Source organism: Leucopleurus acutus (assembly GCF_964270905.1).
Source record: "Leucopleurus acutus genome assembly, chromosome: 10".
NCBI lineage: Eukaryota > Metazoa > Chordata > Mammalia > Artiodactyla > Delphinidae > Leucopleurus > Leucopleurus acutus.
The window spans coordinates 52,352,419-52,375,595 of NC_139153.1; the positions used below are offsets into that span (position 1 = coordinate 52,352,419).

The 23,177-nt window shown below is 43.7% G+C and overlaps 1 protein-coding gene across 1 annotated transcript in view; it reads left to right on the plus strand.

Annotated features, from left to right (window-relative positions):
• SUSD5 (sushi domain containing 5) overlaps positions 1-23,177 on the plus strand; it is a gene marked incomplete at both ends in the record, with an annotated part of 36,790 nt that overhangs the window by 7,559 nt on the left and 6,054 nt on the right. The window contains 3 exons of the mRNA XM_082849104.1: positions 1,114-1,291; positions 6,453-6,571; positions 16,481-16,669. Coding sequence (XP_082705230.1) covers positions 1,114-1,291; positions 6,453-6,571; positions 16,481-16,669 — 486 coding nt within the window. The remainder of the gene's footprint in view (positions 1-1,113; positions 1,292-6,452; positions 6,572-16,480; positions 16,670-23,177) is intronic.

Genomic DNA, 23,177 nt, shown 5'->3' on the forward strand with positions numbered 1-23,177 from the left:
TGTGGGATCTAGTTCCCTGACCAGTGATCGAACCTGGGCCCCCTGCATAGAGAGCATGGAGCCTTAACACTGTACCACCAGGGAAGTCCCCTTCTGCTTTCTTTTTCAAGGTTAAGTTCTTTGTTTAAATGTGTCTGATATTCAGCCAAAAACATTTATTGCATTTTAAATTTATCGTTGTATTTTTAATTTCTAGAAGTCCTATTTTGTGCTTTTTCAGATCAGCTAAGCACTTTTTATCATTTCCTATTCTTCGCAGATATTCTTAAACTTGTCTTTTATTTCTTTAAATATAGTAATCATGACTGTTCTATAATCTGTGCCTGTTAATACCAGTATTGGACTTATTTTTAGGTCAGTTTCTGCTACATGTGGTATCTGTTGCTTCTCACTCATGGTGCCTTGTTTCCTTGTACACTTCACTGTTTTTTACTTCGGTGGTCATAGCCTTTGAATAAGTATTTGTATGGGACTTCCTGAAGCATAAAATGGAGGGGTTTTTTTCCTCCAGAGAGGAGTTAGTTACAATTTTTCCTATCAGGTGTCTGGATAAATGTCAGTCTCAGGCCACTTTAAGCTAAATCCATGGCTTGAAGTGTCTTAGACATAAATTTTTGTTAGAACTACAATTCCAAATCAGGATTAGCACTTGGCCTCCTAACACCAAGACAGCTCATCCAACAGTTCTTGAGAATGAGGGAAGGGGATATTTTTTATCCTTGTTCACTCTTATCTTGAGACTATATATGTATACCGTATCTTCTTTATCCATTCATCTGTTGATGGACACTGAGGATGTTTCCGTGTCTTGGCAATTGTAAATAATGCTGCTAAACATCTTTTTAAAAGGAAGATCTGAAGGGCTTATCCAGATAAACATGCCAGAACAGGCAGTTAAATTTTTTTTTAAGTTAACAGGTAAAAATAGATTCAAACACCAGTGTAACTGTCATCACAGTCCGGGGACAAATGCAGTGAGGTAGTTGCTGCACTTGGATCTTTAGGCAAGTGGGAAACTACAGTTCTGATGGGCATCTGCCAGAGGGTGAGTTTGCTAAGACTAAATTCCCGTGGATCCTAGAGTCAGCCTGTGTCCATGCTGTCCTCACACAGGGAAGCTCTTTGTGCTGGAGTCTCAGAATGGCTCTCAGGGCCTGGAACTAGAGGCCGCTCGGCTTTCCTGCAAGAGCAGAGGCGCTCACCTGGTGTCTGCGGACGAGCTGCGGAAGGTGGTGCGGGACTGTGCCTTCTCCGTGTGCACCACGGGCTGGCTGGCGGACGGCAGCCTGGGGTAAGTCAAGCCAGCTGGGGGCTCTCCTGCCAACTCACCCCACCTTGCCATCAGGGCTGATACGGGGCTCAATAGAGGTGCCAGGATAGACAGAGTGCAATGGGCTGTGGCTTCCAGTATATTCTTGTTTTGAGTTAAATATAAAAACAAAATGTTAAACAAAATATAAAAACAAAAATGTTAATAAAAACATTTTTCTGGGGTTCTGTCACAGTTTTTTCCTCTTTGTTATTCTGAATTTCCTTTTAAGTTACAAAAGAAAAAAATGCTTGTAAAAATTTCAAATAATACAGATATATATAAAGTGCAAAGTGTGTTTCTCTCTTCTTCCCCACCTCAGAGGTAATGACTCTTAACGATTTGATATTTATTCTTTATCTCTTTTTCTCTGTGGATATTCATCTGCATCCATAGGAAGAGGAAGACGGTATTGAGGTTTTAAAATATAACCATATATTCATCTGCATCCATAGGAAGAGGAAGACGGTATTGAGGTTTTAAAATATAACCACTTCCCTGGCGGTCCAGTAGTTAAGACTCCGCGCTTCCACTGCAGGGGGCACGGGTTCGATCCCTGGTCAGGAAACTAAGATCCTACATGCCCTGTGGCGCAGCCAAATAAATAAAAGTTGAGAGTCATCAGATCAATTTTAAAAAATGATAAATTTAAATAAATTTTAAAAAATAAAATAAAATATGGCCACAAATTCTTTCACATTGCTCCCATTGAGAAGTGGGGTTTATGTCCTCTCCCTGTGAATCAGGGACAGCATAGTCCTGCCTCGACCAATAGAATACAGCAGGAGTGATACTGTGTGACTTCTGAGGGTAGGTCGGGAAAACCCATGGTCAGATTTCCGGGGACACTTACTTTTGAGATGCTATCTATGAAGTCCTAGGAAGCCCAGGCCACATGGAAATGCCTATGTATGTACTCTCACCAATAGCCCCAACTGATGTCCCAGCCAATAACCAGCATTAACTACCAGAAATGTGAGTGCAGATGCCTCCAAGTGATTCTAGCCCCTAGCAGCTATTGACTTAGGCAGCCTGTGAGTCTTTCCAGCTCAGCCTTAGACATTACAGAGCAGAGACAAGCCTTTCCCGTTGTGCCCTATCTGAATTCCTGACCCATGGAATCCTTGTGGAGAAGTAATTCTGTGGCCAGCTAGGAGAAAACATCCCATTAGTGCTGTTAACTACTCCATCAGTCATAAACAGAGAAGGCAGGAGCCACTCCACGTTTTCCTTCATGCCACAGGAATGTGAAAGAACAAATGGGCTCCGAAAACTACTTTGCTTGATAATGACCCTGAAGGTGTCTGGCTGGGAGATGGCCATAGAAAACACATGCAACCATGTTGATTCACATCTCCAAAGGTGCCACATGTAAAGCAGCAATTGAATAAAGAGAACAAATGAGGTTACTTCCAAAGCTTTTCAGTGAATCTGGAATTGTAGCCTCTCTGCTTTATAGTTCACATCCAAGTTCCTAAATAGACAAAGTATGTCCCACGTATGCATGTTTCCATAACGTAGTCAAGTGTGGATATTCTTCATAACTCTGTCACTATCATTATATCAGATAACCAGGGTATTCTAAAGATTCTAAAGAGCCAGCTTGGAGCCAGGCTTAGGTCTCCCAGGCATTACAAATTGAAACTGAGTCATTGGAAAGGTTTGTCCTCTCTGGGTTTCCTGTAAGGTGTTAAGACATGTTAGTGGATCTCTAACTTGCTTAGATGCTATTTTTGTTGTTGTTGTTGGCCACGTCGCACAGCTTATGGGATCTCAGTTCCCTGACCAGGGGTGGAACCCCAGCCCTCAGTAGTAAGAGCGTGGAGTCTCTAATTCCCTTAGATGCTATTTCTTTAAAGTAAACACACTTACTTGATATATTTACTACATGACATATTAAAATAGTTTTCCATGTTAATGTTTCTGGAACCAAGAAGTATCTGACCATTAGTATGGACATTTCACTGTGCATCTTTCCTGCACAGCCATCTCCCCTCCCCACCAAAAACTAACTATTAAATGCATGGCGCATCTTGCAATTGATGGCATAGTAGCTACATAGATCTGATCTGTATCTCCATGAATTTATATTCAGTATCTACATATATCTAGAAGATGGAGATCTAGAATGGTGAATCTAGAATTTGGGGCTATTTGTCTTCTGGGAGCTTTTACAGATTTCATAAAGCGTGTCTGAAAAGCTGAGAAGCGACTTATATAGCCTCACAGGACTAGGACAACAGAGATTTGAATTCAGGTTTTATGTATGTGGGGACCAAGGGAATCCTTTTGCTTAGGGTTGGAACATTGAAGGGCTGTACCCTAGGAGTCATAGTAAACTGGAACAAGTACACAGGCCCTCAAAGGAGCTGCAGCATAGCGTCGAATCCTCTGAAGCCATGAGTTTGGATTGAGATGATACTAGAGTTCCAGTGTTCCAGATAGGTAGCAGAACTGATTTTAAAAATCTTCTCTGGAGGAAAATAATATTATCCTAGACAATTTATTTCCACAAACTATTTTAGCAAATATAGGATTTGTCAAGCAAAACAAAATAACCAGTCACGTGAGGAGACAAGGCAACAAGATAAAAATAGCCAATAGAAACTCTAGATGTTAACACTGGTAGATGCAAACTTTAAAAGAACTCTTTAAAATGTTCAAAGATACAAAAGACAAAAAGGAGAATTTTGGTAGAAGACTGAAAAGTATAAAAATAACCAAATGAAAACTCTAGAAATGAAAAATACAGTAGCTGAAATTAAGAACTTAATGGATGGATCTAACAGCTGATTTTAAGAGTCAAAGACAAAATTAATGAACTGGAAGGTATTTCAGAGGAAGATGTCCAGAATAAAGAACAGAAGAAAAAAGGATGAAAATATAGAAGAAAGAGTACAAGGCAAAGAAGATGCATGTAACTGGAATTCCAAAAGGAGAAGAGAAAGAAGATTAGCAAAAGCAATATGAGACTTAGCTACAACTGTGGAAAAACATCCACGCACAGATTCAAGAAGCCCTACAAAGCCCGAGTAGGATACATAAAATAATTTCACGACTTGGAACGACATGGTAAAACTGGTAAAAATCAAATATGAAGAAAAACTATTAAAAGTAATAATAAGAAAGAGTACCTTCAAAGGAGCAACAATAAACTGACAATGAAAGCCCCAAGACGACTGAATGAGGCCCTCGAAGTGCTGAAAGGTAATTACTGCCAACCTAGAATTCTATACCCAGCGAAAATATCTTCCAAGAATAAAGGTAAAATAAAGAATTTTCAGACAGACAAAAGGTGAGAGAATTCATCATACATGATCTGCACTAAAAAAAACCCAACACTGAAGGGTGTTCTTCAGGCAAGAGGAAAATAATTGCAGGTGGATGGCTGGAGATGCCAAAAGGGATGAGTGGAAAAAGTAAATATGGGGGTGAATTGGAATTATGTACAGATGGTCCCTGACTTATGGTGGTTCAACTTACAATTTTTTTTAACTTTATGATGGTGCAAAAACATTATGCATTCAACAGAAACTGTTCTTCAGATTGTGAATTTTGATCTCTTCCCAGGCTAGTGATATACTGTCTGATACTCTCTCATGATGCTGGGCAGTGAAGTAAGCTGCAGTCCCCAGTCAGCCATGTGATCACGAGAGTAAACAACTGATACACTTATAACCATTCTGTACCAAGACAACCATTCTGCTTTTTCACTTTCAGTACAGCATTCAATAAATTACATGAGATATTCAATGCTTTATTGTAAAACAGACTTTGTGCTAGATGATTTTACCCAGCTGTAGGCTAAAGTAAGTGTTCTGAGCACATTTAAGGTAGGCTAGGCTAAGCTCTGATGTTCAGTAGGTTTTGTGTGTTATATGCATTTTTGACTTACCATATTTTCAACTTACAATGAGCTTTTGGAGATATAACCCCGCTGTAAGTTGAGGAAGATCTATAATTATATAAAGCAGTAACAGTAATACTAAACACTAAAAAATGGTATATCAGTCAGGAAGTGTTTTACGTATGTTAATACATAGTATTTTAAATTGTGTTTTTAGGAAAGAGAGCAAAAGTAACATTAGGGCTTCCCTGGTGGCACAGTGGTTGAGAGTCCGCCTGCCGATGCAGGGGACACGGGTTCGTGCCCCGGTCCGGGAAGATCCCACATGCCGCGGAGCAGCTGGGCCCGTGAGCCATGGCCGCTGAGCCTGCGCGTCCGGAGCCTGTGCTCCGCAACAGGAGAGGCCACAACAGTGAGAGGCCCATGTACCGCAAAAAAAAAAAAAGTAACATTAAATTTTAATAAGTCAAGGAAGACTGTTATAACCTCTGTGGTAACCACTAAAAGAATAGTAAAAGAACATATAACTTCCAAACCAATACAGAAGAAAAAGAGATTGCCAAAAAGGAATTCAAACAATCAAAATACGGGAAAGAAAAGAGAGGAAGAAAGGAAGAAGAATGGGCAGAACTAATAGAAATATGGCAGATTTAAATTCAAAGAGATCTGTTATTAAATTAAGCAGATGTGATGCTCTAATTAGAAAACAAGGACCATCAGGTAGATTTTTTAAAGTTCTACTATTTGCTGTTTACAAAAGATATCCTTAAATCATGGGGCAAAAATAAATTATAATGGAAAGTCACATATATGTAGAAATGAATGATATTAAAATATAACATACTCAAACTCATGGGATGCCACTAGTGCTATACCTGGAGGAAAATGTAAAGTGTTAAATGCTTGTGTTAGAAAAGCAAAGAGGCTGAAGGTTCATGAACCAATGATCCATCTTAAGAAATCCGAAAATAACAGCAAAACAAACCCCCCAAAAAGAAGAGAACTAATAAAGAGAAGAGAATTTTATGAAATAAAAACCAAGCATATACTAAAAGAGATCAACAATGTATTGCCCCTTAATCTTTAATTGATATATGTGACCTCAACTCAAGCACCACCTATAACTTCCTGCTTTTAGACTTCTGGGGAGAGTATTGATACTTTATCATATTGGTACTTTCAGCCAAAACTCCTGAATCAGGAAAATCTCTACTGATTCAGAGCTGACAGCAGAAAAGAATTCTTTCCCAGTTTTGGTTAGTTCTCCTAACCCAGTGTCTTCTTTGTCTGTTTTAGGACAACCATGTGTAGCAAGGGGAGTGGTGAACAGCAAATCATGAGAGCTGTCGATGTGCGAATTGAAAGCAACCCAGTTCCTGGTGGCACATACAATGCCCTGTGTATTAAGGATGAAGGTCAGTGCCAGAGCCTTTGTAAAGGTTTCAGAGGGTGTGCTCGTGGGGGTTGACCTCTTAGGTTGTGTTCTCTAGAAACTGACCTTAAGATGAGGATTCACTGAACATCATGAATCAGGAAGAGTTCCAAAGAAAAGCCAACATGGCAGTGGGGAAGTGGACAGGGAAAGGAAGGGGGAAGGCAATGGTGCAGCATTAAGCAAAGTCCACAGTGGCTGTGAGGTGGGGGGGTAACTTTGGCTCAATCCTGCAGGGAATCTCTGGAGACAGTGACCACAGGTCACCACGGTTTCCTGATCAGGGGTGAGAGAACAGGGGTATTGATACCACTGAACTTGTCAGTCATTGTTTAAGGGCTTGCTTCAGGGAGATATAAGTTCCCAGACTCTTCTGGTTTTCAGTGTGCTCAGACAAAGAGTTATGATAGCTGAGTCACCCTCCAACAAAGATGCACAGATGCTCACCCAGAGCCCCTGTGCATGGGAATCGTAAAGGGATCTAGGAAATATGGACAGACTCCTGACAGCATGTGCTGCAGCTGCTGATACCACTTACCCTTTGGTCTGTCTTCATGGTGGAAATATTTCTAAAAAGAAAAAAAATCCTTTTTTCCCGAAAGGAAATTTATAGGATTTAGGAAACTGCTCCTAGAAAGAAAAATACAACTTCCTTCTGGGAAATCAGCTGAATAGTGAGGAGAAAACCATAAAGGAGTCTCCAGGGCAGCGTTTCATGTGCACTGGAAAAAGTACACCTTCATTATCAGAAATATATGCTGTTGAAAGGGAATGTCCGTGAAAATGGGGAGAAAGCGAGCTGCTTACTCATCAGTCATAGAAATCAGCACAGGTACTGCCAGGCTGCACACTGGTCTCATCTGGGAAGTTTTAAGAACTACTGATACCTGGGTGCCAGCCCTAGAGATTCGGATATAAATGTTCTGGACATTGGGGTTTTTTTAAGCTGCTCAGTGACTATAACATGTAGCCCAGTTTGAGAATTAGTTCTCTAATGCAGAGTTTCCCAAAGCTCTCTGATGATGAGAAATACCAGATGAACTTATTAGAAATGCAAACCCTCAGGCTACATCCCAGAGGCACCAAATCCCAATCTCCAGGGAAGGGATCAGAGGAGTTGGTAAATCAAAGAGCCACAGTGAACCCCACAGCCCTGGCTGGTGCTTGTTAGATGTTTATTGGCAGTAGGCTTCTCTGCTGCCATGGCATCTCCCTCCAGGAAGGGTTCTACATTTGCTGACTGCAGTCAAGCAACTGAAAGATGTGGCCATGGAAAGCCCGGGGGAGAACAACATCCATGGTTTGTTTTTTAAAAAAACCACATAAGTAAATGAAAACGATCCTTTGAATCTCAAATATAGGCAAAGGTTCAGATCCCTGAGGGAGACAGGACAGAGCCAGAGGAAAACCAGCATGACCTTCTTTCTTTAGTGATCTCAAATGGATACGTGGATCTTCTGAGTCTGATCTCTTTCCTCCCATGAACAAGAGGTAGCAGCTAGCTTTTGCTGTGTAACATACCACCCCTAAATGTAGTGGCTTAAAACAACTGTTTGTTTAGTTCACTATTTTGGGGGGAGGGCAAAAATTTGTGTTATTCTTCTGGCCTCAGCTGGGCTCATTCACGAGTCCGCAGTCAGCTGCTGGGTAGGGGCCTTGCTTCTGGGTGTTGGCTGGATGTTGACTGGGGTGATGGGTGGGGGGCAGGCACTGAGCCATGTGTTCCTCATCATACAACAGGAGATCCTGGGCTTTCTACCACACAGGCTTCAAACAGGTTGTTGCGTATGCAAGTGTGTGCCCCTTTGCCCACAACTGTAGTGCATGAAGCCAGAGGTTGGAAACATCTGTTCACATCCTATAGGGCACCAAGTTTAAAACCATGACAGTGACTCCAAAACTGAGTTATTGCCAAACCAATAAGAGGTGCCTCCTGATATACTGCACTCAGAGGAGCACAACTTCAGTTCAGTAGTATTCCTGCCAAAGATGTGCAACCTGAATCTAATCATGAGGAAGCTTTAGCCAAACTCAAGTTGAGAAACATCGTACAAAATGACTGGCCTATACTCTTAAAAATGTCAAGGAGGGCTTCCCTGGTGGTGCAGTGGTTAAGAATCCACTTGCCAGTGCAGGGGACAAAGGTTTGAGTCCTGGTCCGGGAAGATCCCACATGCCGTGGAGCAACTAAGCCCACACGCCACAACTACTGAGCCTGCGCTCTAGAGCCCGCGAGCCACAACTACTGAAGCCTGTGCGCCTAGAGTCCATGCTCCGCAACAAGAGAAGCCACTACAATGAGAAGCCTGCATACCATAAGGAAGAAGAGCCCCCACTCACCGCAACTAGAGAAAGCCTGCATGCAGCAACGAAGACCCAATGCAGTCAAAAATAAACTAAATTAAAAGAAGAAAAGAAAAATGTCAAGGATAAGAAAGAGAAAGAGGGAATTCCCTGGCTGTCCAATGGTTAGGACTCCACAATTCCACTGCAGGGGGCGCAGGTTCGATCCCTGGTTGGGGAACTAAGATCCTGTAAGCCTCGTGGTGCAGCAAAAAAAAAAAAAAAAAAAAAAGACAAAGAAAGGCAAGGCAACTGTTTTGGATTAAAATAGACTAAAAAGACTTGACAACTAAATGTAATTTGTGATCCTAGATTGTATTTTGGACCAGGAGAAAACAGCTATAATTGATGAAATCTGAATATGGATTTAAATTAGATAATAGTATTGTATCAATGCTTAAATTCCCTGATTTTGGTAACTACTGCAGTTATGTAAGACAATATCCTTGTTCTTGGAAATATATACCAAGGTTCTTAGGGACAAAGTGACATCATATCTACAACTCATTCTCAACTGGTTCAGAAAGGAATTACAGGGACTTCCCTGGTGGTCCAGTGGTTAAGAATCCACCTTCTAATGCAGGGGACATGGGTTTGATCCCTGGTTGGGGAACTAAGATCCCACATGCCGTGGGACAACTAAGCCCACACGCCGCAGCTAGAGAAGCCCGTGTGCCGCAATGAAGAGCCTGTGTGTTGCAATGAAGCAAAGACCCAGAGCAGACAAAATTAAAAAAAAAAAAAAGAATTACAGATATAGATACACATATGTACATATTCGTATATGTATACATATACATGTATGTGTTTATGTATGATACATATTTTCTCTCTCTCTCTCTATATATATATACATATCTATATCTATCTAGAGAGAGAAAATGATAAAGCAAATGGGGCAAAATGAAAACACATTAGTAAATCTGGATAAAGGGTTTATGGCAGTTCCTTGTTTTTTAACTTTTTCTGTAACTTTGAAATTATATGAAAATGAAAATTTCCCCCCAAATGATGTACATACTCCTCCCAAAACAACAATAACAACAACAGGAAAGCACAAAACAAAACAAAGCAAAAACAAAAACATGAAGCAAATCCGTCATGCCTATCAGCTTATGTAAGGACTGATGCCATTTTAGCAAGTGAGCCCTGTGTGGGTGTCTTTGAGTCAAAGCGCTCAAGAGCCCCGCATCCAGGGCAATTTGCCTGAGCCTAGCTTGCCCCCCTCCCCTCCCCTCCAGGTCAACACGGAGAGGCTTGCGTGGGGAAAACTGGAGTCTTGGTCCAACAGGGCCTGACTTGTGAGGAGGCTTCAGATGGGTGATGAAGGGGCTCAGGAATGCATGCTGAGGTGGGATTAGGGTCAGAGGGCTGCTCTCTCTCGGACTTTCCAGAAAAGCAGGATGGATTCCCCATGATCCCTCAGAGAGAGAGCCCTGTCCCTGTTCCTCTGCCTTTCCTTCTTTAGAAAGAGCATGTAAATGGCTCCCAAATGGCTCTTCAGTTTTCCTCAGGGGAGCCTTGTAGACAGTCAACAAGGGATTATCACAGTAAGTGAAGCAAGTCAGACAGAGAAAGACAAATACCATATATCACTTATATGTGGAATCTAAGATATGATATAAATGAACTAATTTACAAAAATAAAAACAGACTCACAGACTTAGGAAACAAACTTATGGTTACCAAACGGGAAGGGGGGTGGGCGAGGAATAAATTAGAGATTATTAGCATACACAAACTACCATATATATAATAGCAGATAAAAACTACTACATATAGGGATTTCCCTGGTGGTCCAATGGTTAAGAATCCGCCTTCCAATACAGGGGACTTGGGTTCGATCCCTGGTCGGGGAACTAAGACCCCCACATGCCGTGGGGCAACTAAGCCCGCACGCTGCACCTACTGAGCCCGCGTGCTCTGGAGCCCGCACGCCACGACTAGAGAGAAGCCTACGCGCCACAATGAAAGATCCTGCATGCCGCAACTAAGGCTCAACACAGACAAATAAATAAATATTTTTTAAAAACCTACTACATATAAAGTAGATAAACAACAAGGTCCTACTGTATGCGTGTGTGTGTGTGTGTGTGTGTATATATATATACATGAATCACTTTGCTGTACACCAGAAACTAACATAACACTGTAAAGCAACTATACTTCACCAAGGGAAATCTGTGTGCCAAAGGAAGGTTAAGAAGCCAAGAAGAGGCTCCTGGGGAGTGCACGTGAGGTCTGGTTCAGCAGACACCCAGGTGCAGTATCACCTCTAAAGGTTGCCTTTTTCCTGATGATGCTTCATTGCACCTAGCCCTGGGCTGCTGCTTCTCTTTGGCAAGACAGGAAGAATGAAGGGTGCTAACTCCAAAAATGGCAGACATGTGCCTCATAAAGAGCCCAGAAGGAAAACAGTCTGTGGAATGTTCAGGAAGCTGCCTCCTGTGTTTCTCTTTTGAAATAAAGTTCATCATGAATGTAGACGTTTCTCTGTTTCCTTTCAGTATTTTTGTTTCACTGACAGTGAATTTCCAGCCCTGTGGTGACCTCACTTTAATAAGTGAAATTCTTTTTAACCAACTGGATGCTGATGAAATGAGCTGCCTCCACTTGGGTTCTCTGGCTCTGCTTCTCTTGGCATCTTGTCTGTGGAGTCAACAGCGTGGGGTCTGGAGGCTTCAGGTCTCCTCTCACCTTCTCCCTGTAGCACCCAAGGCTCACTAAGGGTGTGCTTCTGTTTCCCCCCCTCTAAGCCAGGGCTGGCCTGGCTGCTCTCCCCGCCAGCCCACCTCACCTTCTTAGCACTGTATTTCACCTCCCCTGCATATGTTACTCCTACCTGTATCTCCCTTAAAAATAGAAATGGAATGATTCCCTTCCTTTATGTCTTCAAGAAGAGAGCTGAGGGTCTTCCCTGGTGGTCCAGTGGTTAAGACTACACACTTCCACTGCAGGGGGCACAGGTTCAATCCCTGGTCAGGGAACTAAGATCCCCCAAGCTGCAGTGTGGCCAAAAATTAAAAGAGAACTGAATGCTCACCTCTCAGGTGAGCAGGAATTTTTGAGAGTAGCCACCTCCCAGATCTGCTTGAGGAGGCGCTGTGCCTCAAGATCAGCTTTGGGGAAATTCCAGCAACGATGGGAGACTGGAACCAATGAACTGCAATGCTTTGAGCAGCTGATAGAACTTATCCAGTTCAGGGTCTCCCGAGGGAGTGTGGAAGAGTCTGCACTCATTACCATTGACCTGGCACTGGCCAATTTTTCATTTATTTGTCCAGGGTAAAGCAAAGCAGGGCTCAGACTTGTGGGTGCTTCAGAGAGAGAGAGAGAGAGAGAGAGAGAGAGAGAGAGAGAGAGACGACTCCTCTCCACCCTCAAAGAGTTGACGGTGTATAAAGACAAGTAAGAGATGAGTGCGTTTCCATGGCACAGAGGAGGAAGGTAATTAGGGAGACTTCCTGAGGCAGTGGCAGCTGAGGTGGAATTTGAAGGATTTTGTTCTGTGGGGATAATGGTTAGGGAAAGGAGAAGAGGACACTGCAGAGAAAACAGCTGGAGCACGGGCTACAAATCTGAGATACCAGTGGTTCTGGGGAGACTAGCTCTGGGTGAGCCCTTGCCCTAGTGCTTCAGAGAATGAGTTGGGTTTGGAACATCCCTGGGGGCTCGAGTGGCTGCTGGGCAGCCCAGATAATCCCACTGCAGTTATTCCCAACTTGATCTATAGATTCAATGCAATCTCAGTCATAATTCCAGCAAGTGATTTTGTGGATATGAACTAATTCTATAGTTTATATGGAGAGACAAAGACCCAGAATAGCTAACTCATAATTCAAGAAGAACAAAGTTGGAGGACTGACATGACTCAACTTCAAGACTTACCTAGAGGGAGGGATAGATTGGGAGTTTGGGATCGACACATACACATATTTAAATTAGATAACCAACAAGGACCTACTGTGTAGCACAGAGAACTCTGCTCAATAATCTGTAATAACCTAAATGGGAAAAAAATCTGAAAAGGAATAGATACAGGTACATGTATAACTGAGTCACTTTGCTGTACACCTGAAACTAACACAACATTGTTAATCAACTATGCTCCAATATAAAATAAAATCTTTTTAAAATTAAATTTTAAAAGACATAAAGATGCAGAAATCAATACAGTGTGGTATTGGTGAAAGAACAGACAAATATCAATGGAATCGAGTAGAGAGCCCAGAAATAGACCCACATAAATATAGTTAACTGATCTTTGACAAGGGAGCAAAAGCAATACAATGGAGCAAAAATAGTCTTTTTAATATAGGTGCTGGGATAACTGAACATCCACATGCAAAAGAAAAGAATCTAGACACAGCCCTTACACCCCTCACAAAATTTAACTCAAAACGGATCACAGACCTAAATGTAAAATGCAAAACTACAAAAATCCTAGAAGATAATAGAGGTGAAAACCTAGATGACCTTGTTTATGGTGACGACTTTCTTGATACAACACCAAAGGCACAATACATGAAAGAAGTAATTGTTAAGCTGGACTTACTTAAGATTGAAAACTTCTGCTCTGCAAAAGACAGTGTCAAGAGAATGAAAAGGCAAGCCCCGGACTGGCGAAAATATCTGCAAAAGACATATCTACTAAAGGACTATTATTCAAAATATACAAAGAACTCTTGAAATTCAACATTAAGAAAATGAACAGCTCAATTTAAAAATAGGCAAAAGACCTGAACAGACACCTCACCAAAGAAGATACACAGATGGCAAGTAAGCATACGAAAAAATGCTCCACATCATATGTCGTCAGGGAAATGCAAATTAAAACAACAATGAGGGACTTCCCTGGTGGTGCAGTGGTTAAGAATCTGCCTGCCAATGCCAGGGACACAGGTTCGAGCCCTGGTCCAGGAAGATCCCACATGCTGCAGAACAACTAAGCCCGTGCGCCACAGCTACTGATCCTATGCTCTAGAGCCTGCAAGCCACAACTACTGAAGCCCGCACACCTAGAGCCCGTGCTCCACAACAAGAGAAACCACCGTGAAAAGCCCATGCACCACAACGAAGAGTAACTTCTGCTCGCCGCAACTAGAGAAAACCCACGTGCAGCAACGAAGACACAGCACAGCCAAATTAATTAATTAATTTAAAACAAAAAAACAAAAAACAATGATTTACCACTACACTTCTAGTAGAATGGCCAAAATCCAGAACACTGATGACACCAAATGCTGACAAGGATGTGGAACAGCAGGAACTCTCATTCATTGCTGGTGGGAGTGCAAAATGGTACAGCCACTTTGGAACACAGTCTGGCAGTTTCTTACCAAACTAAACATACTTTTACCATGCGATCCAGCAATCACAGTTCTTGATATTTACCCAAATTAGCTGAAAACTTAAGTTCACACAAAAACCTGTACATGAATGTTTATTAGTAGCTTATTTTCCTAATTGCCAAAACTTGGAAGCAACCATGATGTCTTTCAGTAGGTGAATGGATAAATAAACTGTAGCACTTCCAGACAATAGAATATTATTCAGTGCTAAAAAGAAATAAGCTATCAAGCCTTGAAAACACATGGAGGAAACAAATGCTTATTACTAAGTGAAAGAAGCCAGTCTGAGAAGGCTATGTACTGTGTGATTCCAACTATATGACATTCTATAAAAAGCAAAACTATGGGACAGTAAAAGGATTAATGGTTGCCAGGAGTTAGGAGGAATGAATAAGTGTAGCACAAAGGATTTTTAGGGCAGTGAAACTATTATGTATGATACTACAATGGCGGATGTATGTAATTATATATTCAAAACCCATAGATTGGGTTTATACAATCAAAACCCATAGACTGTAGAACATGAAGAGTGAACCCAAATGTAAACTGTGGCCTTTGAGAGATAATGACATGTCAATGTAGGCTCATGGATTGTAACAAATGTACCACTGTGGTACAGGATAGTGAGAAGGCTGTGCCTGGGTAGAGACGGGAACATGGGAAATCTCTGTACCTTCCACTCAATTCTTCTGTGAACCTAAACCTGCTCCAAAACTTAGTTTATGAGTTTTTTAAAAAGCAGGCACTCGGTAATAAATATGATATAATCCTCTTTACGTTAACACACACACACAATATCATATATTATCGCTTATATGTGGAATCTAGAGAAATGGTAGAGATGAACTTATTTGCAAAGCAAAAGCAGAGTCACAGATGTAGAGAACAAACTTACGGTTACCAAGGGGGGAAGAAGAGGGTGGGATAAGTTGGGAGATTGGGATTGACGTATATACACTACTATGTATAAAATAGGTAACTAATGAGAACCTCCTGTAAGCACAGGGAACTCTACTGAATGCTCTGTGGTGACCTAAATGGGAAAGAAATCTAAAAAAGAGTGGATATATGTATATGTATGACCGATTCACCTTTCTGTACAGCAAGAAACTAACACATCATTGTAAAGCAACTCTACTCTAATAAAAAATCACACACACACACACACACACAGAGCTACATATGTAGTATACCTATGTGCATCTCCATCAGTATTTATTTGTAAATACCAAACCGGTAACAGTGTTACCATCAGGGTCGAGGTTGGGGGAGGGGAGAGGCATCCTCTACTCTACAGTCTGTAATTTTTCAGCATTTCACAAAGAGTACCACTTGCTGCTGGGCAGTGTCTCTGGGTCCGCCTTTCAAGGAGACATTAGAGGATAATATTGCCTGGCCATTTAAAAATACAAAATTGTGGGACTTCCCTGGTGGTCCAGTGGTTAAGAATCCATCTTCCAATGCAGGGGACGTGGGTTCGATCCCTGGTCGGGGAACTAAGATCCCACATGCCGCAGGGCAACTAAGCCTGTGGGCCACAGCTAGAGAGCCTGTGTGCCGCAACTACTGAGCCCACACGCTCTGGAGCCCACATGCCACAACTAGAGAGAAACCCGAGTGCTGCAACAAAGACCAATGCAGCTAAATAAATCTTTTTTAAAAAAATAAATGAAAACACAAAGTTGTAGCACTTTTATTCATTCAACAAGTATTTTTTGAGTGCTTCATCTGCGCCAGGCATTCTGCCAGGTCCTGGGGATGCCAGGGTGAAGGAGATCTCAGTTTAAGGTGCAGGCAACACCCATGGGGGAGAGGGGGTTGCTTTTTGTTTTTCCTCTTCTATTGTTCCGTTCCTTTTGGATTAACCCAATATTTTATATTATTCCATTTTACTTCCTCTACTGGCTTCTTTTTTTTCAGTATTTATTTACTTGGCTACAGCCGGTCTTAGTTGCAGCATGCAGGATCTTTGCAGTGCGTGGGCTCTAGAGCGCATGGGCTTAGTTGCCCCAAAACATGTGTGATGTTAGTTCCCCGACCAGGGATCGAACCCACGTCCCCTGCATTGGAAGGCGTATTCTTAACCACTGGACCACCAGGGAAGTCTCAAGGGGTTGTTTTTTAAGTTTGTTTTTTCCTCCCAGGCTGAAAAAGTTCTGCAGAGTTTGGGAAAACTTATTGTGATTCCTTGTCCTCAGAGAAGCCGTGTGGAGACCCACCTTCCTTCCCACACACCATCCTGCAGGGCCACACGGGCTTGGAGATGGGGGATGAGCTGCTGTACCTTTGCGCCCCCGGCCACGTGACGGGCCGGCGCGAAACAGCCTTCACCTTGCTGTGCAACAGCTGCGGGGAGTGGTATGGCCTGGTCCAGGCCTGCGGGAAAGGTAAGCAGGAAAATAACTCCAGGACAGCTGTATGGACCGCTCCTCCTGATGGGAATTTTCTGCTGCTGCCCTGCTGTCTTGCTCTACTCCTTGGGCTGCCCCGTGAGTCTGAATAAAATTATAGCTGAGGTTAAAAAGACTCCTGTTGGGCATTTAGCTCCCGAAACTTGATCTGATTCCCCCAGGTGTCCCCATTCCATCATCATCGTATGCCTGGGGGCGAGGCTTCTGCATCCCACCCTTGCCCAGCCCCCTTGGGAATTCTCCCAATGGCAGAAATCACTCTCTCCTATGACTCCTACACCATGGACCTCATGCCAGACCCTGAATTGTTCCCTGACCTCACAGGGTTCCTTTCTCCCCAAGACTCCTTCAGAGCCCACCTTCCTGATCCCCCATGACCTCTGGGTCCCAAGTGGAGGTTGCCGCTATAGAGGGGGATGACTCCAGCACCACAATGTTACTGAATTTATAGGACGGTTGGTCCCCAGAATGTCCGGCAGATCCTATGGGAGAACCATGATGAGACTAGGGTGCTGTCTTGTCTGTGAGCTTCATCCATGTTGTTGCCTGAGCTGTGGTTTTTGGGGTTCATTGCAGTTTACTATCTATAGTGTGAATACACCACCCATTATTTCTGCTGGTGGTCATTTGGCTTGTTCTTGTGTTGTGACTGTTGAAAATTTACGCTGCGGTGCTCGTTCTCCTCCACATCATTCGTTTCACATGTGAACACATTTCTTTTGGTTCCTGGCAGTGGAGTTGCTGCCCATGGGGTAGGTGTGTGTCCAGCTTACGTGGAGAGTTTTCTAAAGTGTTTTGACCAGTTTACTCTCCCACCAGCTGTGTATAAGAGCTCTGTTCCAGCATCCTCACCAACCTTCAGGATTGTGAGACTTTTTATCATTTCACCAATCTGGTGACTACTCCATGGTGACCTGTAAAACCCACGTCTCTACCCAAGCACTTATCTAATCAGATACTATTAGCATTTACTCAGTAAGTGTCTGTCCAAGATTTTTGCCCATTTCTCTAATTGATTTATTTATGTTAATGTTGGATTTCTTTTTTACGAAAACTTTCTTAATGTGTTGAAATTTTCTCTCTCATTCTGTGGCTTATTTTTTCCTCTTGGAGTGTTTTTTGATGAATAGTGAGATTTTGTTGTCTCAAACTCTCTGTGCACAATTAAAAATTTGTTTTGTTATTGATAGACTGAAACGTTAGTAAAAATGCAATAAAAATGAGTTAGCATAAAACTAAAGGAAAGATATTTTAGATATAAATAAAAATTTTCCTTAAATAGACATAAAATTCCCCTGTCAAATTGTTACAAAAGCTTCTAAAAACTTCCTACTTGCTTGTCACATACTAATAACAAAGTTACAGAGTGGGACAAGTCCCTGAAACACAATTTGAGCCATTTTCTAGAACTTTCCTCTGTTGCTGCCGCTTTGTGGCAGGCAGGAGCTCCTGCCAGTTCCGATGGATTCACCTGTCTGAGAAAAGAGGCATAAGACCTGACTTGCTGCTTGTGGCATATGTCGCCTCAAAGCAGACCCAGGCTCACCCTGAGGTGTCAGTGGGCTGGCTGTGTTTCTGGCGAGGCACTGAGGCTGCGCCATCCCACGAGGCACGTCCACCACTCAAAGGGGTTGTTTACTGGCCCCAGTAGAATGAGAACTAAATGAAGGTTTTGTGTGTCTGAAATGGTGTTTACTTTCTCACCGCAAAGCAGAGTCATTGGAGCTTTCAGCTGCTGGGCAGGAATTCTGGTTTCTACACTTAGCTGAATATACAGACCGTTATAGTTTTCATTACTCTATAGATTTAACGTTTAAAGTATCTGTGTTATTATAAATGTGTGTGTGTGTGTGTTACAAGAATATTGTCACCAGGTGTTTGACTCCAGTGAACACCAACTTGTTTTGATTAAGGAACTGCTTCAGTTGGAGAAAAGTCATCTTGAGAGGGTGGGCCGAACAAGGGTTTTGGAGTTGGACCCATCTTGGTTTGGACAACAACATTCCTTCTACGGCCTATTGGCCATTCATTCGTTCACTCTGTCCCCCTCCCTTCATCTGGCAGGGTCCCAGGTACTGTGTAATCAACGTTGAGCAAAACTGTCCCAACCCTAAAGGAAACTAGTAAACTGAATACCTTAAGAGAGACAGAGAAGCAGTAGATGATGAGGTAAAAGGGAAAGCTGGAAAACGAGGTGTCCCAGGTGAAATTTTAAAGGAAGTGTGTGTTCCCAGGTGGGAAAAGTGCTCAAAGGCTGCACAGGTCCAGTCAATGGAAGCTAAAAAGTGTGCACTGGTTTCACAGCCTACGAAGGTCCTGGTAGCCTCATGTTTTCAGTGTGTAGCTGGGGAGTGGGATGCACCTGGGCAGAACTGCAGCGAGCACAGGAATGAGCTGGAGCTTAGGAGCTCAGGGCTACTAGGAAGACTGTTTCACTCAAATTTGTCACTGTTTGGGCATCTTGAAGACTGGCTAGATGACTTGGGTTAGATTCTCTAAAAGCGGAGCCTGTTCAGATGTCCATGGCTTGTTGGGGGAGAAAGGGAATAAGGGAGGCAGGGAAGGTGAGAGGGAGGAGTTAAGGATGTGGCCTCAGCTGGATCCTTGCTTTGCCTGATCCCTTGGGGAGCTGGGGAGCATGAATTGCACCACAGGGTTGGTCCCACTTGGAAGCAAGGGGACCGGCCTGAGTTCCTCCATATTAGTCTGTCGTTGGCTGCAGGCTGCTGTGCACGGAGGGCAAGGCGGGTTGCAACCGCCCTAACTGAGGCTCCCATTCCTCCAAGGGCAGTCCTCCAGAGGACTGGCAGCTGTGAACCCTCAGCTGCCGTCGCTCACAGCTGCTGGCGGATGGGTGCACTGGTCTGGGAAAGGGGACATGAGCACCAACAGCATCCACTACAGTGAAGAACTTAGTTGCTGATTAAAGCATCAGTTCAGGAGAGCAGTGGTTTAAAGAAAAATTAGTAAAGTGGGGACTGCCTGAATGAGCATGATGAAATTTAAACTTTGAATGGTAAGCGTGCATGAATGCACAGGGGCACGCCCACCTGGGTGGTCAGTGAGTGGCCAGTGCAGGAGGGTGCCTCAGGCACACACTGCCCACCCAGGTTGTATGTTCACCTTGACCTTATGGTCCAGCCTCAAGTGGTGCTGGTGAAATCTCTCACTTAGCACAGGGACTTTAGCCTTGACCATCAACCTGAATGGGTGGGGACTTCTTAAACTGCCATTTTCTCCCCTCTGCGTGTTGGTATTTCTCTAGCTTTGGTTCCTAGAGTCCAGGTCTGGGTCTGGCCATTTTATTTTCCATTCTCCTACCTGAATCCACAGTTGGTTTCCATTCCCAGTTGGGTAGCACGAAATGTTTGTCATACCTCTCTAATGTTCTTGGTATCCAATTATGGTTAGTTGTTGCCCTAATTATAGAAAAGTCCTGGTGCTTTGCTCCTTACACACGTGCACAGATTTCCATGCTATATTTGGTTTTCTTTGGGCTTCTTATTATACCAAGTCCCATATCTTCAAGGCCATATCCATCTCTGGCCACTTGTACCCTAGATAGTCTCTGACCTCCCAGAACTCCGAGTGGCCACCCCTGGCCACGTGACCATGGTGCCACACGTGCTTCCCTGGACACACTGACCATTCCCCTACTTGCTGTCCTGGGGGCTCACTGCCTTCAACAGCTCTGCCCTCTCCTGACTCAGCACCCAGTGGTCCTATGGCCTCTACCCTGGTCTGCAATTACCCCAGGAAGGGAGAGACTCATAGACCCTTGCTCTCTGATTTGCCCCTTGATCCTCCTTTAAAACTTGCCCTGGGGACTTCCCTGGCAGTCCAGTGGTTAAGATTCTGAGCTTCGACTGCAGGGGGCACAGGTTCAATCCCTGGTCAGGGAACTAACATCCCACATGCCACATGGCGTGGCCAAAAAAAAGACAACTTGCCCTGACAAAGGGTATCTGCTAAGACAGGCTCTGAAAAGCCTTTAAGATTTTCCACTCCAAGCTCCATGGTTCTGTTTGTGCTTTCTGTAGTATCAGGAAAGTGAGTGACACCAAGCTTGAACTCACTCTACCAGCCCTGCCACCTCTGAGTCCAACAACACATGGACAGCTACTCCTTTTCCCTTCCCTGGTCTGTTGCAGCTATGGAAACAAGACCCATTCCCCATTTGGGCACTGAGAAAAGAGCTGTCGTAAACCATGCCAAACCTGTTCCATGTCATCTCTGTTTTGGGAGTTGTTTTTTGTTCTTGTTTTGTTTTTTTAAACAACTTTCCTGAGGTTTAATTTGCATACAATAAACAGTAACCATTTAAAATATAAAAGTCTCTGAGTTGTCACAGATCTGTACACCCATGAAACCACCACCAGAACCAAAATACAGAACATTTTCATCTTCCCCAAGTCTCCTCATGTTCCTTTCTGTAAGAGGAGTTTTATACACTTTATTTCATTTCATCTTCACAAGTCTGAAAGTAGAAATGGCCAGCTCCAATTGATAGATGGGAAAACTGAGGGACAGAGAGGTTCAGTAACTTCCTGCGTCAGGCAGCCAGAAAGAAGCAGAGCCAAGGGACTTCCCTGGTGGCGCAGCGGTTAAGAATCTGCCTGCCAATGCAGGGGACACGGGTTCGAGCCCTGGTCCAGGAAGATCCCACATGCCGCAGAGCAACTAAGCCTGTGCGCCACAACTACTGAGCCTGCGCTCTAGAGCCCGCGAGCCACAACTACTGAGCCCGCGCACCTAGAGCCTGTGCTCCACAACAAGAGAAGCCACCGCAATGAGAAGCCTGCGCACCACAGCAAAGAGTAGCCCCCGCTCACTTCAACTAGAGAAAGCCCGCGCACAGCAACAAAGACTCAAGGCAGCCAAAAATAAAAAAAGAATTATTAAAAAAAAAAAAAAAAGCAGAGCCAAGATTAAAACCAGGCACGTCTCATTCCAACATCTTTATGATGGCTGTGTGCTTCTCCAGGGGCCTCTAAAAAGCATCAGGGCTTGCTTTGTAAACTAGCTGTTCCCTCACTAAGTTCCTTTGCTATTTTCCCTCGTTTCTAAAGCCCATCTTTTGTTTTCTTAAATTAACTTCCATTTCTGTTTTTCTCCATCTTCTAGACTTCCTTCATAGAGTAAAAGCCAGAGACTGGACTGAATTTAGAATCTCTTTGTCAATATTGCCATATTTGTTCAGAGGTTCATTGAACCAGTGGTTATTTCTGGCTTGTCTGGTTGTCTTTTTCAAAATTACTATTTTTAAAAGCTGTGTAGCCAAGACCAGAGGGAAAAAGAAGGCATGCGTGGGCTTCCATAAATGCAACAACATGAAAAATGACAGCCCTGGGAGAGCCCAGGGTTCTGGGCCCCGGCCTGTATACTTCTGCCCCTGATAAAGGCACGACCTGGGCGACTCTTTTCTTTTTACTCCTGATTTCTATTGATGTGTAGTCTTTGGTTTTCCTAAAGTAACAATTAAATCTAAACACACAGGGAATGACTTGGTTTTTGCCAAGAGAGCCCATGGAGTTCACATTTCCTGGACCCGTTGGTCTAAATCAGGAGGCCCAGTGTTGTGCCAGCCCAGCTTTCAGGAGAGCGTGGGGGAGGGGAGGGCTGGAGGGTTGGTTAAGGAGAGCGCAGACTCAGGGGAGCAGAGGGAGGGGGGAGAAATTACACCTCAGCAGGCAAAGGGCTGATGTTCCCCACCTTGAGGCAGAGTGTAATTTTGGGTTGACATTCAGTGAGCAACAAACTTTACTGTTACTCAAGAAGGGAAAAACAGGCTTGGGATATTTTGTCATGAGTAGACTCTTTGTAAACAGTTGGTGTCTGTGTCTTCATTTGAGGTTTTGGCGAAACTGTGACACAGTGAGAGCCTGTTTCTGAGCCAGACCTTGACCTGAGAACCTGGGCAGACAGGAAGAGCTTGGCTCTGGGCCCTGGGCTGCCATCCAGGGATGCTCTAGGCTCAGGGAGCTCTGAAGGCAGAACCTCCAGACGGACAGGCAGACGGACAGGCAGACGCACGCGCGCACACACACACACACACACAGAGCTCAGACTGGCCATAAGGGTCCTGGTCAAGGCAGGCCCACCAGGCAAGAGTGGGCTGACCTATCCCAAATCCCCAGCTCTACCATTATATGCTAGGCCAGTATCTCCTGCAGAAGAAGGTATGGGGGAGGAGAAAATGGCTCACGTCCTGCCCATATTCCAGGTGCCTTTTGACTTCTGAAGCTCATGGGCTGGGTTACATGGGAGAAGGAATTTAGCCCACATTGATTATGCTCAGTACTAGGATGAAGAGGTTGTTTACCATTCTTTGCTACTGTCATGCACCAAATAATGCCCTGGCTGACGGACTTCCAGACTGAACCAAGCTTGATCAAAACGGGCTTCCATCACTCACTTGTTCACCTCTTCATTCACGCGGTTATTCATTCAACAGATATTTCCAGAGTGTCTACTATGTGCCAAG